Genomic DNA, 16,513 nt, shown 5'->3' with positions numbered 1-16,513 from the left:
CAGCGTAGCACCTCCAGTTGGAGAGCGGCAGGAACGAAGTGTCGATCCCCAGGAGTCTGTTTGGGTGCCAAATGCTGAAACTTCATGATCTCGGAAAGCAATGGGGAGTGAATCCTGAGATTCGTGTTTGCGATGATATTCCCCTTAGGAACTATGGAGGACAGGACTGGTTCAGTTATAGTGGATGGTTCATATTGACGAGACAAAGCATCAGCTTTAGAGTTCTTAGAACCAGGTCTATAAGTAAGTACATAATTAAAGTGAGTGAGGAACAAGGACCAGCGAGCCTGTCTGGCGGATAAGCGCTTAGCCTCCCCAATATAAGACAAGTTCTTATGATCCGTTAAAATAGTAACAGGGTGTAATGTCCCTTCCAGTAAATGTCTCCACTCCTTTAAAGCCTTAATGACCGCTAACAGTTCCCTCTCCCCGATGTCATATCTGCTCTCAGGCCCAGATAATTTCTTAGAGAAGAAACCACAAGGGTGTAACGGTTTGTCCACCCCTAACCTTTGAGACAGAACAGCCCCAACTCCTGTCTCAGAGGCATCGACCTCGAGCAAGAAAGGCAGAGTCGTATCAGGATGGACTAGAATGGGAGCCGAGGCAAAAAGTTCCTTGAGAGTCTTGAAAGCAACGAGAGCTTCCTTAGGCCAGATCTTAGTATCAGCCCCTTGTTTGGTCATATTGGTAATAGGCGCAATGATAGAGGAGTATCCCTTAATGAAGCGCCTATAGTAGTTGGAAAAACCAATAAACCTTTGGATAGCCTTGAGTCCTTTGGGCAAAGGCCAGTCTAAAATGGATTGGAGCTTTTCAGGATCCATTTTAAAACCTTCCCCAGAAATCACATACCCAAGAAAGTCTGTCTGAGACTGATCAAAACTGCACTTCTCCAATTTGCAGTATAGACCATGTTGCAGAAGTTTGTGTAATACCTTTCTGACCTGTCTATGGTGAGTCTCAATCTCCTTAGAGTGTATTAGTATGTCGTCCAGGTAAACAATAACACAATCATGTTGAAACTCCCTAAGTACCTCATTAATCAAATCTTGAAATACTGCTGGAGCATTGCAAAGTCCAAATGGCATAACCGTGTATTCGTAGTGGCCATACCGGGTATTGAATGCCGTCATCCACTCATGACCATGCTGGATTCTCACCAAATTGTATGCCCCTCTGAGATTTAACTTAGTGAAGATTTTGGAGCCCTTAAGACGATCAAATAACTCGGTAATCAGTGGGATAGGATAGGCATTTCTGACAGTTATTTTATTCAATCCTCGGTAATCGATACAAGGTCTCAGCGTGCCATCCTTTTTCTTAATGAAAAAGAACCCAGCCCTGGCCGGAGAAGAAGACCTCCTAATGAATCCCTTTTCTAAATTCTCCCGACTATACTCCTCTAGAACCGAGTTTTCCTGAACAGACAAAGGATATACATGACCCCTCGGAGGCATAGTCCCGGGTAGAAGCTTAATTTTACAATCGAATGACCTGTGGGGCGGTAAAGAATCGGCAATCTTCTTGTCAAATACTGCCTTTAAGTCTAGGTAAAGGTCTGGTATCTGTCCCTCTGTGGACTGAGTAGGACTCTCCGGTATGTTAATGTTAGCTAATGGAGAAACCTTGCATAAACACCCTTGCCCCACGAGAGTATCTCCCCTAACTCCCAATCGATAATAGGGTTATGTTTCTTCAACCATGGGTACCCCAGAACTATGGGAACGGAAGGGGACGAAATGAGCAAAAGAGATAAATTCTCCACGTGTAGGATACCAACATTTAAATTAATGGGTACGGTTTCACGAAAGATAACAGGGTCTAGTAGTGGTCTACCATCTATGGCCTCAACGGCCAAGGGTGTCTCCCTTAGCTGGGATGGGAAATTGTTTTTAATAGCAAAGGCTTGGTCTATAAAATTCTCAGCAGCACCGGAATCTATCAAAGCCATAGCCCTGACTACTTCCTTCTCCCAAGTTAAGGAAACTGGTAGCAGAAGCCTGTGATCTTTATAATTAGGAGTAGAGGACAAAATAGAAACACCCAAGGCCTGTCCTCTAGAGAGACTTAGGTGCGAGCGTTTCCCGGACGGTTAGAACAGTTCGAGAGTAAATGACCTTTGGCTCCACAATACATACACAAACCCTCTCTTCTCCTGTACTGTCTTTCCTCCTCAGAGAGGCGGGTATACCCTATCTGCATAGGTTCAGGAAGCAAAGATACTGTGGAGTCAGGACTTGGAAAAGCGGGGGCTAACCTAAAAGAAGGTCTCCGATTCCTCTCTCGAGTGTTCTGTCTCTCTCTTAAACGTTCATCTATACGAGAGATGAACGAAATTAAGTCTTCTAAATTCTCAGGGAGTTCTCTAGTAGCAACCTCATCAAGGATTACATCAGATAGGCCATTCAAAAATACATCCATATACGCCTGCTCATTCCACTTGACTTCTGACGCCAGAGACCTGAACTCTAGTGCATAATCCACAAGTGTTCGATTCTCCTGTCTCAGGCGCAACAGTAATCTGGCTGCATTCACCTTTCTACCTGGAGGGTCAAATGTTCTTCTAAAAGCAGCTACAAATGCATTATAGTTATACACTAATGGGTTATCGTTTTCCCATAATGGGTTGGCCCATCTCAGAGCCTTCTCAATAAGTAGGGTGATAATAAATCCTACCTTTGCCCTATCTGTAGGATAGGAGCGAGGTTGCAATTCAAAGTGGATACTAATTTGGTTTAAAAAACCACGACACTTCTCAGGAGCCCCACCATAGCGTACTGGGGGGGGGGGGGGGGGTAATGCGAGAAGAAGCACCCACTGTGGCTACCTCTAGACCTGAACTGACAGGAGAAACAGGGGTATTAAGTATCTCCTCTGGTGGGTTATTGGCACGAGATAAAAGTGCCTGTAGCGCAAGCGCCATCTGATCCATTCTGTGATCCATGGCTTCAAACCTAGGATCAGGAGAAGCAAGCTGACTGTTTGTACTTGCAGGATCCATAGGCCCTGTCGTAATGTCAGGATCGGGACAGGGATCCAACACGCAGAGTACAAACAGTAGCCAGATACGTATACCGGACCTTAGAATGGCCGGACTAACGTAAGTAGTACCGTAGAGAATGGTCAAAGACAAGCCGAGGTCGAGGGTAACAGAAGACAGGTAAGCGAGAGACAAGCCGAATCAAGGGAGACAGAGATAAGCAGAGTAGAGCAAACAAGCCGGGTCAAAACCAAAAGGGATAACTAGAAAACCAGAGCACTGAGTGACTAGCAAGCTAGAACCACGACAGGGCAATGAGCTAAAGAAAGAAGCTCCGTTAAATACCCTGTTCAGGAAAGTAACCACGCCTCCAAGGCTTCCTGATTGGTCCTGCAGCAATTGACTGACAGGTCGTTCCGGGTAGTGTCCTGCCGTCGACTTCCGGTCGTGATGCTGAAAAAGGCAGTCACTCCCTCGCGGCCGGCTTAACATGACCGGATAGACCGCGAGGAAGGGAGCCATCAGACCGTCTGGATGGAGGAACGGCTAAGTCTCTACCTCTTTCGGAGGTAGAGACCACAGGTACCCTGACACATAGTATAGTAAGTTGTAAGTAAGATGGACTTACTAGCATTTCAATTTTGTTTTAAAACTTTATTAATCTGTCGTAAGAGCATTTTGAATATATATATATTATGCGAAATTCATGTTATAAACGCAATTAATGCACATACAAAACCCTCTCTACACTAGTTATGCCACTGACTCTACTCTACACCTTCTGCAATATACCCAACAGTGTAGGGGTAAAGGGAATAAATATGTAGGTTTTGAAGTGTTACCTGTCTGGTCTTGAATGAATGGTCACATTCGTCCATTGCTGGTATGAGTTGGTAAAGCTAAGGTGAAGTGTAATCACTGCTTTAGGCATATTTCTAGTGAATGCTGGGCTGTGGGCTGCTGGGGACCCTCTTTTAACTGTTTGAAAACAGATTAATGACGTAAGAATGAAAGGAGGAACAATAGGTCTCTCACCCAGTTTGAAACAATTTGCACTTCGCCATCACATATCTCTAGGGGAATTTCAACATTATACACTATGCTACTACTGGGAGGAGAGATGAAGGTCCCCAGGTTCACAGTGAGGTGGGAGAAGGAGATGGGGTGACTCTCACGGGCCAGGAATAGGACAAGATATATGTCCCATAAATGCTCCATCAGCTCCAAATACCAGAAAATGAGCTATAAAGTGCTGACAAACTGGTATAGAATGCCTGATGTACTCCACTGGATGAACGCAGCAATCCCTAAAGAATGCTGGGATTGCAGCTCTCCAAGGGGCACCGGCTTCACATGTGGTGGTCCTGCCCCAACATCTCCCCCTACTGGGCGTTGATACCAGGGATATCACGGAAATCACAGACTCCGATACTCCTTTGCAACTGCTCCCAATGCTTTTGCACCATATCAGCATGCCACTAAGGAAAGGATGTACAAAAAATCCTTGACCAAGCTTAACCTCTGGAAGCTTCCGGGTGCACCTACCCTCCAGCAGTGGGTGACTAGGATGGAGGAGGTCTCCGAAATGGAATCCCTGACCTCTGCCCTTAATGGCACCTCTGACAAATATATCTCTACCTGGTCACCCTGGTTGGATTGCATCTCCTGGAAGGGTACCGATACCCCCCCCCCCCCCATCCCTCTAGACCAGAGAATCCCAGAACACAAATCTCATCCCCTGCCCGACCCAAACAAACAAACCCACTCCACCCTGCTTTTTTTTCTCCGTCTTACCCTCCGCTTCTCTTGTTAAAAATAGTTCCTTTCCTCAACCCTCTTGCTACTCCTTTCCAGAACTCCTTTCCATTTTGAACACAGGCTACATGCTCACAACCCACAGCACTTGACTCCCCACTTGGGCATAGTTCAAGTGAGTTAAGGATCTGTCACCCCTGTTTTACTGGGGCTTGCTACGGTCATGCTGACTACGAGTGTAATATCTGTGTTGGAATAGTTTTGTACTACTATGGCTGTTGTAGGCCTACTTACCTGTTTCCACTCAGGCACCTCCCGCTTTTCACGAAAATGTTTAAATAAAGATTCAAGGTAATACACCCAATTCAATGAGATGAAATCGTTATAGAGTGTTCCTTTAACTATATTGAAGGAATTTTTTTCACGTAAACATTTAGGAAAACAAAGTTCATGTTGAGTATTTCTACAATGATATCACACTGAACTAGCATTAATACAAATATTTGTATACCATTTCCAGGCTCCTGCATTTTATCAAAAAAAGTGATGTTGATAAATTATATTGTGCTGCCAGATACACATTTGGAAATTGAAGATGGGGAGAGCATGCAGTTTCAATGCATCAAGGGAATGATTCCAGAACAGGAGCTCAGAGTTACATGTAGTAAAGGTGAAATAAATTACCCAAAGTGTAATAAACAGAGTAAGTATTGTCTTATTATGCATGTATCTTATGCCCCGTTTTCACTGAGTGGTATGGTTTGGGTCTGTATGGTCTGGTACTCTATTTTGAGTGTTTCCACTATGAAAGTGGCCCATACAACTGAACCAAACTGCACTATTCCTAGGCACCCTTCAGATGTAGGTCCATAGGAAATGGTACGGTACGATTAGGGTGGCGCTACTGGCGTCACACTATACAATCCATTGATTGGCGGACAGGAAAAAGTCAATGCTCGTGACAAATGACACGCTATGCATTTGGTCTAAACCCCGCATGCCCCTGGGGGTCTGACTTGCAGTGGAAACGCTCACCTAAATAGGCTGGACCATTCTAACCCTTCCGAACCGTACCGACCCAAACCATACCGCTCAGTGGAATCGAGGCATTAGATTTCTAAAGCTCCCTTCCACAAAGCTTCCAGTTTTCAATTTCACAGTCAGTCTTCATCCAAGACCACTACCATAATCCTCCATTAATTTGAATTTGTTGAAAACGATTCTTTTAAAATTACTGCTAATCTTCATTTAGTTTTCAACTGTTAAAATACAGATACTCGAAGGAATGTAGGGTCTGCCTTGAAAAAATTACACGTTCCTGTCATCTGGTAATCTGTCCTCTTTTTATTTACAATTTGTTTCCTTACAATAATTATATTTTTAAAATAGATTTTTTTTAATTTCCACGTTATTCATCATATTTTGTGACGCAAGAATACATTGTCATTACAAAGTCAATGCTATTGATACAATATTTATATTTATGTTGGCAATTCTAAGAACCTTCTAAGGTCACCCCCATGTTCTTTATATACTCTGAAATCGAAAATAGATTTCTACTCATTTTATCAGCTGTTTATGTCAATCAAGATCAACCATGCCATTTGTGAAATGCATGTTGGAAACAAAATCCCCCAAAATACATTATTATTCAATCATATGGCTAATTTTAAGATATTATCCAAATAGACAAACCATTACTATATGTCTGTTTAGTTTTTTTCTATGGAAAATGCAATGAATTGAGAAGTAGCTGATTTCAATTCTGCCTTTTTAGAGCCTTGCCGATTGTCATTAGAAGAAATCAACAAGAATAATTTAATAATGAGAGTGGCCATTACTAAAGATAGTATGTATGATCATGGAGTGAAAATACCCCTTCGGTGTAAACCTGGATTTTTCACTGTATCTGTTTTAAGTTTGGAGTGCTATAATGGAGTAATGAGATATCCCACCTGCTTTAACGAACGTAAGTATTATCTTCTATTAATATTGGAGCTTGGAGTAGTGGCATTTTTTCAAACATATTTATATTTAATATTGGAGTATCTTTTAATAACAGTATTTGCTAATGAGCAGCATTTTGGAACTACTCTCGTAATCAAACATAAAGCATACCATAGCATACTGCTTTAAAGATGAGTGATTTTAAAATGGAGATGAGTTATGTTTTTAACCTACAATCTAGGAAAAACGAGAAAGTCTGGTCCCTCTGGACTTCCAAATATTCAAATCTGATTTAATATATCTCTGCACTATCCTTTTCTCTTTCAGCGGCCCAGGAGGAGGAGGGGAGGGGAAGAAGGGGAAAAATCTTAATTTTAATTTTGATCTCCCAATTTAATACCTATTTTGTATTTATATGTGTGATTGTTATATAAGTTGAAAAAATCCTTTTCCTCTTACTCCTTTTCTTTTTTTTTGTGTGTGTTTGTTTGTGTGTTTATTTGTGTGTTTATTTTTAATGTTCATACATAATTTAAATATTCTGAATATTTTGATAGATATTATCACTTATATTGCATGTATATATTAACATGGGATGTTATCATCTAACGGTATAATTATCATATGTGTGGAGTGATGAAGTTTACATGGTATAAACAAATGTGATTTTATGTACTTTTTGAAACTTTTCTCCTGAATAAATATGATAAATATTAAAAAAAAAAATAAAGATGAGTGATTTGTTGAACTAAAACTCCACTGTTCTATTACACCTACTATATTAAGATTGGTAATTCTAACTGTCATAACTCCAGTATCAGTTCTATCTCTTCATACATCTCAATGCAGTATGATAAACTTTGCATGTACATATTATGGCACACCATAAATTGTACTGGAGTAATGAGGTAGTCTAGAGCTTCTATCAATATTAACACTTTTATACATTAATATTTGTGACCTCCCCCTTGTTTATACTTGTCTTCTTAAGTGCATATTTTTTTGTCAATAATAGCTCAGTGCATCTCAGCTCCTTCCTTTTTATGTTATTATTCATATAGCGCCAACAAATTCCACAGCGCTTTACAATGGGTGGACGAACAGACATGTAGTTGTAACCAGACAAATGGACACACAGGAACAGAGGGGTTGAGGGCCCTGCTCAATGAGCTTACATGTGTCAGGATCGGGACAGGGATCCAACACGCAGAGTACAAACAGTAGCCAGATACGTATACCGGACCTTAGAATGGCCGGACTAACGTAAGTAGTACAGTAGAGAATGGTCAAAGACAAGCCGAGGTCGAGGGTAACAGAAGACAGGTAAGCGAGAGACAAGCCGAATCAAGGGAAACAGAGATAAGCAGAGTAGAGCAAACAAGCCGGGTCAAAACCAAAAGGGATAACAAGAAAACACGAGCACTGAGTGACTAGAGCAAGCTAGAACCACGACAGGGCAATGAGCTAACGAAAGAAGCACTGTTAAATGCCCTGTTCAGATAAGTAGACACACCTCCGACGAGTCCTGATTGGTCCTGAACCAATTGAGTGACAGGTCGTTCCGGATCGACGTCCTGACGTCGACTTCCGGACGTCATGCTATAAAAGGGAGTCACTCCCTCGCGGCCGGCTTTGCATGACCGGATGGACCGCGAGGAAGAGGGAAATTAGGCCGTCCGGATGGATGAACGACTAAGTCTCTACCTCTCTCGGAGGTAGAGACCTCAGGTACCCTGACAGTACCCCCCCTCTCAGATACGCCCACCGGGCGGAAGGAACCAGGACGAGAAGGGAAGCGAGAGTGAAATGCCCTGCGGAGACGGGGAGCATGAACATCCTCCTGAGGTACCCAACTTCTCTCCTCAGGACCATATCCTCTCCAATCGACCAGATATTGTACTCTCCCCCGGGAGATTCGAGAATCGACGATGGAATTGACCTCATACTCCTCCTGACCCTCCACCTGAACAGAGCGAGGAGGGGCGATCGTGGAGGAGAATCTGTTACATACTAGTGGTTTCAGCAGCGAAACATGAAACGAGTTAGGAATGCGTAAGGTAGTAGGCAAAGCTAGACGATACGCAACTGGGTTAATTTGAGCCAACACCCTGTAAGGTCCAATATACCGAGGAGCGAACTTCATGGAAGGCACTTTTAACCGAATGTTTCTAGTACTTAACCATACTCTATCGCCTGGAACAAACACCGGTGCTGCCCTTCTACGTTTGTCAGCGTGTTTTTTAACCAGCATAGAATTGTGCAGAAGAATTTGTCGAGTCTGGTCCCACAACTTCCTTAAATTGGCAACATGGACATCAACCGACGGTACCCCTTGGGAAGGAGACTCCGAAGGAAGAATGGAAGGATGAAAGCCATAATTCATGAAGAAGGGGCTAGAATGCGTAGAATCACAAACGAGATTGTTGTGTGCAAACTCCGCCCAAGGAATCAAACCGACCCAATCGTCCTGGTGTTCAGAAACGAAACAACGTAGATATTGTTCAACCTTTTGGTTGGTGCGTTCAGCAGCCCCATTGGACTGAGGATGGTAGGCAGAAGAGAAATTCAATTTGATGCCTAGTTGAGAGCAGAAGGATTTCCAAAAATGGGAAACAAATTGGGAACCTCTGTCAGATACAATTTGGGAAGGTATCCCATGTAACCGGAAGATCTCCCTAGCGAATATCTCTGCTAACTCGGGCGAAGATGGGAGTTTAGGTAAGGGAACGAAGTGAGCCATCTTAGTAAATCTGTCCACCACAGTGAGGATAACAGTCTGCTTTTTAGAGATAGGCAAATCAACAATGAAGTCCATAGCCAAACAGGACCATGGCTTTTCAGGAACCTCTAAAGGGTGCAGAAATCCGCATGGAAGCGAATGAGGTTGCTTAGTCTTGGTACAAACCTCACACGCCCCGATGAATTTCTTAATATCTTTACGTAAATCAGGCCACCAGAAATCTTTAGAGATCAAAGCATACGTCTTGCGAATGCCAGGATGCCCAGCCACCTTGCTGTTATGGAAACAGCGGAACACTTCTAGTTGGAGAGTGGCGGGAACGAAGTGTCGATCCCCAGGAGTCTGTTTGGGCGCAAGATGCTGTAATTTCATGATCTCAATAAGCAACGGAGAGTGAATCCTGAGATTCGTGTTAGCGATGATGTTACCCTTAGGGACTATCGAGGAAAGGACTGGCTCAGTTATAGTGAACGGTTCATATTGACGAGACAAAGCATCGGCTTTAGAGTTCTTAGAACCAGGTCTATAAGTAAGTACATAATTAAAGTGAGTGAGGAACAAGGACCAACGAGCTTGCCTGGCGGACAGGCGCTTAGCCTCCCCAATATAAGACAAGTTCTTATGATCCGTTAAAATAGTAACAGGGTGTAATGTCCCTTCTAGTAAATGTCTCCACTCCTTTAACCCCTTAAGGACACATGACATGTGTGACATGTCATGATTCCCTTTTATTCCAGAAGTTTGGTCCTTAAGGGGTTAAAGCCTTAATGACCGCTAACAGTTCCCTATCACCGATGTCATATCTGCTTTCAGGCCCAGATAATTTCTTAGAGAAGAACCCACAAGGGTGTAACGGTTTGTCCACCCCTAACCTTTGAGACAGAACAGCACCAACTCCCGTCTCAGAGGCATCGACCTCGAGTAAGAACGGCAGAGTCGTATCAGGGTGGACTAGAATGGGAGCAGAAGCAAAAAGTTCTTTGAGAGTCTTAAAAGCAACAAGAGCCTCCGTAGACCAGGTCTTAGTATCAGCCCCTTGTTTGGTCATATTGGTAATAGGCGAGATGATAGAAGAGTATCCCTTAATGAAGGGCCTATAATAGTTGGAAAAAACAATAAACCTCTGAATAGCCTTGAGTCCTTTAGGCAAAGGCCAATCTAAAATAGATTGGAGTTTGTCAGGGTCCATTTTAAAACCTTCCCCAGAAATCACGTAACCAAGAAAGTCTATCTGGGACTGGTCAAAGCTGCATTTCTCCAATTTACAGTATAGGCCATGTTGCAGAAGTTTGTGTAGTACCTTTCTGACTTGTCTATGGTGAGTCTCAATCTCCCTAGAGTGTATCAGTATGTCGTCCAGGTAGACAATAACACAATCATGTTGAAACTCCCTAAGTACCTCATTAATCAAATCCTGAAATACTGCAGGAGCATTGCAAAGTCCAAATGGCATAACTGTGTATTCATAATGGCCATACCGAGTATTGAACGCCGTCATCCACTCGTGTCCATGCTGGATTCTCACCAAATTATATGCCCCTCTGAGATCTAATTTGGTGAAGATTTTGGAGCCCTTAAGACGATCAAACAACTCGGTAATCAATGGGATAGGATAGGCATTTCTGATAGTTATTTTATTCAAACCTCGGTAATCAATACAAGGCCTCAGCGTGCCATCCTTCTTTTTAACGAAAAAAAACCCAGCCCCGGCAGGAGAAGAAGACCTCCTAATGAATCCTTTCTCTAAATTCTCACGAATATACTCCTCTAGAACAGAGTTCTCCTGAACAGATAAAGGATATACATTACCCCTCGGGGGCATAGTACCAGGTAGAAGCTTAATTTTACAATCAAAAGACCTGTGTGGAGGTAATGAATCGGCATTCTTCTTGTCGAATACTGCCTTTAAGTCTTGGTACAGGGACGGTATCTGTTTCTCTGTGGACTGAGTAGAACTACCTGGTGTATTAATATTAGCCAATGGAGAAACCTTGCGTAAACACCTCTCCTGGCAGCTCTGGCCCCACGAGAGTATCTCCCCTAATTCCCAATCGATAATAGGGTTATGTCTCTTCAACCATGGATACCCCAGAACTATGGGAACAGAAGGGGACGAAATGAGCATAAGAGATAAATTCTCCACGTGTAGGATACCAACATTTAAGTTAATGGGTATGGTCTCACGAAAGATAACGGGATCCAGTAATGGTCTACCATCTATGGCCTCAACGGCCAAGGGTGTGTCCCTTAACTGGGATGGGATATTGTGTCTAGTGGCAAAGGCTTGGTCGATAAAATTCTCAGCAGCTCCGGAATCTATCAAGGCCATAGCCCTTACTACTTCCTTCTCCCAGGTTAAGGAAACTGGTAGCAGAAGCCTGTGATCTTTATAATTAGAAGTAGAGGACAAAATAGAAACACCCAAGGCCTGTCCTCTAGAGAAACTTGCGTGCGAGCGTTTCCCGGGCGGTTAGGACAGTTCGAGAGTAAATGACCTCTGGCTCCACAGTACATACATAACCCCTCCCTTCTCCTGTACTGTCTCTCCTCCTCAGAGAGGCGGGTATAGCCTATCTGCATAGGTTCAGGAAGCAATGAGACCGTGGAGTCAGGACTTAGAAATGCGGGGGCTAACCTAAAGGAAGGTCTCCGGTTCCTCTCTCGAGTGTTCTGTCTCTCTCTTAAACGTTCATCTATACGAGAAATGAACGAAATTAAATCATCTAAATTTTCAGGAAGTTCTCTAGTAGCAACCTCGTCAAGGATTACATCTGATAGCCCATTCAAGAATACGTCCATATACGCCTGCTCATTCCACTTGACTTCTGACGCCAGAGACCTGAACTCTAGTGCATAATCCACAAGTGTTCGGTTCTCCTGTCTCAGGCGTAACAGTAATCTGGCTGCATTAACCTTCCTACCTGGAGGGTCAAAAGTTCTTCTAAAAGCAGCTACAAATGCGTTATAGTTATATACTAATGGGTTGTCGTTTTCCCATAGTGGGTTGGCCCATCTCAGAGCCTTCTCAATGAGTAAGGTGATAATAAATCCCACCTTTGCCCTATCCGTAGGATAGGAGCGAGGTTGCAATTCAAAGTGGATACTAATTTGGTTTAAAAAACCACGACACTTCTCAGGAGCACCACCATAACGTACTGGTGGGGTAATGCGAGAAGAAGCACCTACAGTGGCTACCTCTAGGCCTGAACCTACAGGAGATATAGGAGTAGTACGTAACTCCTCTGGTGGATTATTGGCACGAGATAATAACGCTTGTAGCGCTAGCGCCATCTGATCCATTCTGTGATCCATGGCTTCAAACCTAGGATCAGGAGAACCAAGCTGACTGTTTGTACTTGCAGGATCCATTGGCCCTGTCGTAATGTCAGGATCGGGACAGGGATCCAACACGCAGAGTACAAACAGTAGCCAGATACGTATACCGGACCTTAGAATGGCCGGACTAACGTAAGTAGTACAGTAGAGAATGGTCAAAGACAAGCCGAGGTCGAGGGTAACAGAAGACAGGTAAGCGAGAGACAAGCCGAATCAAGGGAAACAGAGATAAGCAGAGTAGAGCAAACAAGCCGGGTCAAAACCAAAAGGGATAACAAGAAAACACGAGCACTGAGTGACTAGAGCAAGCTAGAACCACGACAGGGCAATGAGCTAACGAAAGAAGCACTGTTAAATGCCCTGTTCAGATAAGTAGACACACCTCCGACGAGTCCTGATTGGTCCTGAACCAATTGAGTGACAGGTCGTTCCGGATCGACGTCCTGACGTCGACTTCCGGACGTCATGCTATAAAAGGGAGTCACTCCCTCGCGGCCGGCTTTGCATGACCGGATGGACCGCGAGGAAGAGGGAAATTAGGCCGTCCGGATGGATGAACGACTAAGTCTCTACCTCTCTCGGAGGTAGAGACCTCAGGTACCCTGACAACATGCTAGAGGGAGTGGGGTATAGTGACACAAAAGGTGAGGATAGTATTAGACTAATGACAGTTGCAGGGGAGGAATCAGTCGGGAGCTATTAACAGTTTTATTGATACGCTTTTATTGATACGCTTTTATGAAGAAGGTTTTTTTAAATTATTTTTTGAAGGAGTGCATCTTCATGTCTGAGAGCCCCTACCTATATCTATCTGCTTTCCCTTAATATCGTCTAATCACTTTCCAAGGTGTTGCAGTCAAAGTATGTCTCATGAAACACATTTGTCATGTTTGGCTCATCCCAGACTCACATCCCCATTGTATATCTGCCTCCAATATATTTGTCAAAGCTCTGTGGCTTTCTGTTTCTGAGTCTCCTAGTTGCCTATCCATGTCTCTCTGTCCCTTTCAGCTTCCCTTCAAAGTCTCATGGTTCTTTTCTTTATCTCTCAGCAATACAAGTCTGCTTGTGCCATCATTGTCTCTGGATAGAAGCCACAATCTATACATCATTGCAATATTTGAATACACCAAAGCAGGTCAAAGATTACATCATTTAGGGGGTCAGTAGAAAAATCAGTGATTATAGGCTAGCAGACAGGATGTACCCTGCACATCACAACTTTTGAGGAACATGCCTAAAAACCATGACAAGCCTATTTGTAAAAAGTGCACATTTATGATATGAATGATGCAAAACAATGCTGGAGGTCAATGCTTCCCCTAACTATGGATTATGAAAAAAAGACTTTTTGAAAAATGTAGGTCAAAATAGCCCGACTGGAATAATTCTCTATTTTAGTTTGTTTCCTAGTACTGTTATTTGACCTAAAATGTGCAGTTCTATGCCAAATCCCTAGAATATGTGGTAAATATATCTAATCTATTTTCCAGGACCCTGTCGTTTAAATCAAGAATACCTGGATAGAAATCATTTAGAGCTTGATCCAGTTAATGATGACAAAGTATATTATAATAATGGTGAGAAAATTGAGTTTCTCTGCAAACCAGGGTATAAAAGTATCTCTGATGTAACTGGACTGTGCATTAAAGAAGATATTATCTATCCTTTCTGTTATGAAAGCGGTAAGTCATTGAAACTTATGACTACATTATAGGGGAGATGGCACCTTGTTTGTTTGGTGTATTTTGATTGGTTAGCTGGCTTGCTGGAGATGTATCCACTCTGGGCTGACAGGCCCCTTTCTGACTGCATAGGGACATTGGGGGAGATGTATGTATTAATTATTGCTGGCACATTTACATCTAATTTATGGCAAAATGTATGCAGGTTATTTCATCATGGCACTTGCTTCAATATGCCTTCAATATGAATATTGTTCAAAATATACTATATCTTTCCTTTAAGTTTCATTTTCATTTGATACTTACCTTTTCTATTTTCATGTGACAGAAATTAGCTATCCATCTCTGGTCAGGGGCAACTGATGCTATCTATATGTTGGCTGGGTTGCTTTCCATTTGGTACTATATATTTGTTGCCTTTTTTGTGTGCTAACCATCATTTTTTAACATACCCCAATTTTTTGGACACTCAATGGATTAATTGATATTTCCGCACATTTTGCCTTCAAAAAAAGTGTTCTGTTTCACATCTGTTTCTTCCACTCTACATTTGGTGTTCTTTTAACACATAAATACAATCAAAATAATGATGGAATTTAACCATCACTTTTCAGAACACTTTGATATATATTCTTGATTTTGTCACTGGCATGCCTCAACTCTAGTCCAGCTCCCTCTCATTCTCTCCTGATTTTATTCCTTCCACTATTTGGAGATAACATTTGGATTTTAACCAATATGACACCTTGAGGCAGAAACGTGCAGTGGATTAAGGTGCTGAAAGACTCAAATGTCCTTCAGAGCATACTGCTGGCAAGGTTGATTATGTGGCCATAACCTTCTTCGCATGGCCCTATGGGAAATGATAACGCAAGACCCTGGCCTCTTTTTCATACGTTTTTGCCTGTTCTTTATATACATTCTTATTTGTATCAATGTTCTATGTCATCAGTTGAATGAATCATGGCTATACCTGTGAAGAAAAATACTTCCCAGATAGGTATGGCCTTTTCTGTGTAAATTTGATAACCAGATCAAATGCCTTGCCCAAACTTTTATTATAATACAAATGTGAAAGTAATGCGACTGCTTGTCTTATATGTCTGAAAATAATGATTAAAGTATCATATTCTGAAAATTACTATGTGGAAATTTTGTGAACTGATTTTATTTTTAAATATTTTATATTTTCTAGGAGACTGAACACAATTTGTGAAACTGGGACAGTATTCCAAGATGATGTAGTTTTCCTTTTCAAGGATGACAACAAAGCTCATATATTTGGTGAACAAAAAAAACAACATATTTTTAACCACAGAAAAAAGTCAGTTATTATCAGCTATATTGTCTACAGAAGTCATGATTGATGGGAAATGGAAGGATATTGAGACAAAATATCTACCTTTTTCAACATTTTTCCAAAACTGGCTCATTCTTGGGATTTATAAACCAGCCCTTACTTTATTTTGATTTGATTTATTTTGATTGCTTTGTAATTTCTTTTAAAGTCTACATGATCATTTCACAGACTCTGTAAGATCCCATATTCCTACTATCTTTCACTTCTACGTTTATAAAACAGCTTGCATACATCCATGTAACTCACTTTCTCAATTCCAAGACCCTTTTCAATAGGATTTCCCCTCTCTTCACTAAAATGGTCCTTACTACATTGACTAATTATTAAATAACTGCTAAATTCAAAAGGTAATTACACACTTTTAATTCTCCTTTTCAATTCTACTGCTACTTGACACTATTGACCACCCAGTCTTTCTTCAAAAACCTTGGGCTTTTCAACAAAGCCCTTTACTTGTTCTCTTCCTGCCTCTCACAATGCTCATTTGGCATTTTTTTTCGGACATCACCTCTTACCTACTATCTATCTTAGTTGGAGTATCCAGAGATTCTGGTATTGGCCGTTAATTTGCTTTCTCCTTATACCATCTCACTTGTTAACCTTATTAACGCTTGTTTTTTGTGTGTCATCTATACATAATTCTCACAAAGATTCCTAAAGATGTCATTGTTGGTCAAACACTAGACCGAAGGTTTCTAGCATGGGCG

At 42.1% G+C, this 16,513-nt stretch overlaps 1 protein-coding gene across 1 annotated transcript in view; it reads left to right on the top strand.

The window, feature by feature from the left end:
• LOC134569206 (coagulation factor XIII B chain-like) overlaps positions 1-15,649 on the top strand; it is a 44,630-nt gene extending 28,981 nt beyond the window's left edge. The window contains exons 8-11 of the mRNA XM_063428119.1: positions 5,259-5,441; positions 6,516-6,707; positions 14,255-14,446; positions 15,642-15,649. Of these exons, the coding sequence (XP_063284189.1) occupies positions 5,259-5,441; positions 6,516-6,707; positions 14,255-14,446; positions 15,642-15,649 (575 nt within the window). The remainder of the gene's footprint in view (positions 1-5,258; positions 5,442-6,515; positions 6,708-14,254; positions 14,447-15,641) is intronic.
• The last annotated feature ends 864 nt before the right edge of the window (positions 15,650-16,513 follow it).

The sequence above is a fragment of the Pelobates fuscus genome, chromosome 7 (assembly GCF_036172605.1).
Source record: "Pelobates fuscus isolate aPelFus1 chromosome 7, aPelFus1.pri, whole genome shotgun sequence".
In the NCBI taxonomy this organism is placed as follows: domain Eukaryota; kingdom Metazoa; phylum Chordata; class Amphibia; order Anura; family Pelobatidae; genus Pelobates; species Pelobates fuscus.
Note: the sequence above shows the minus strand (reverse complement) of the source record. Positions and strands in the feature narration are given on the sequence as shown.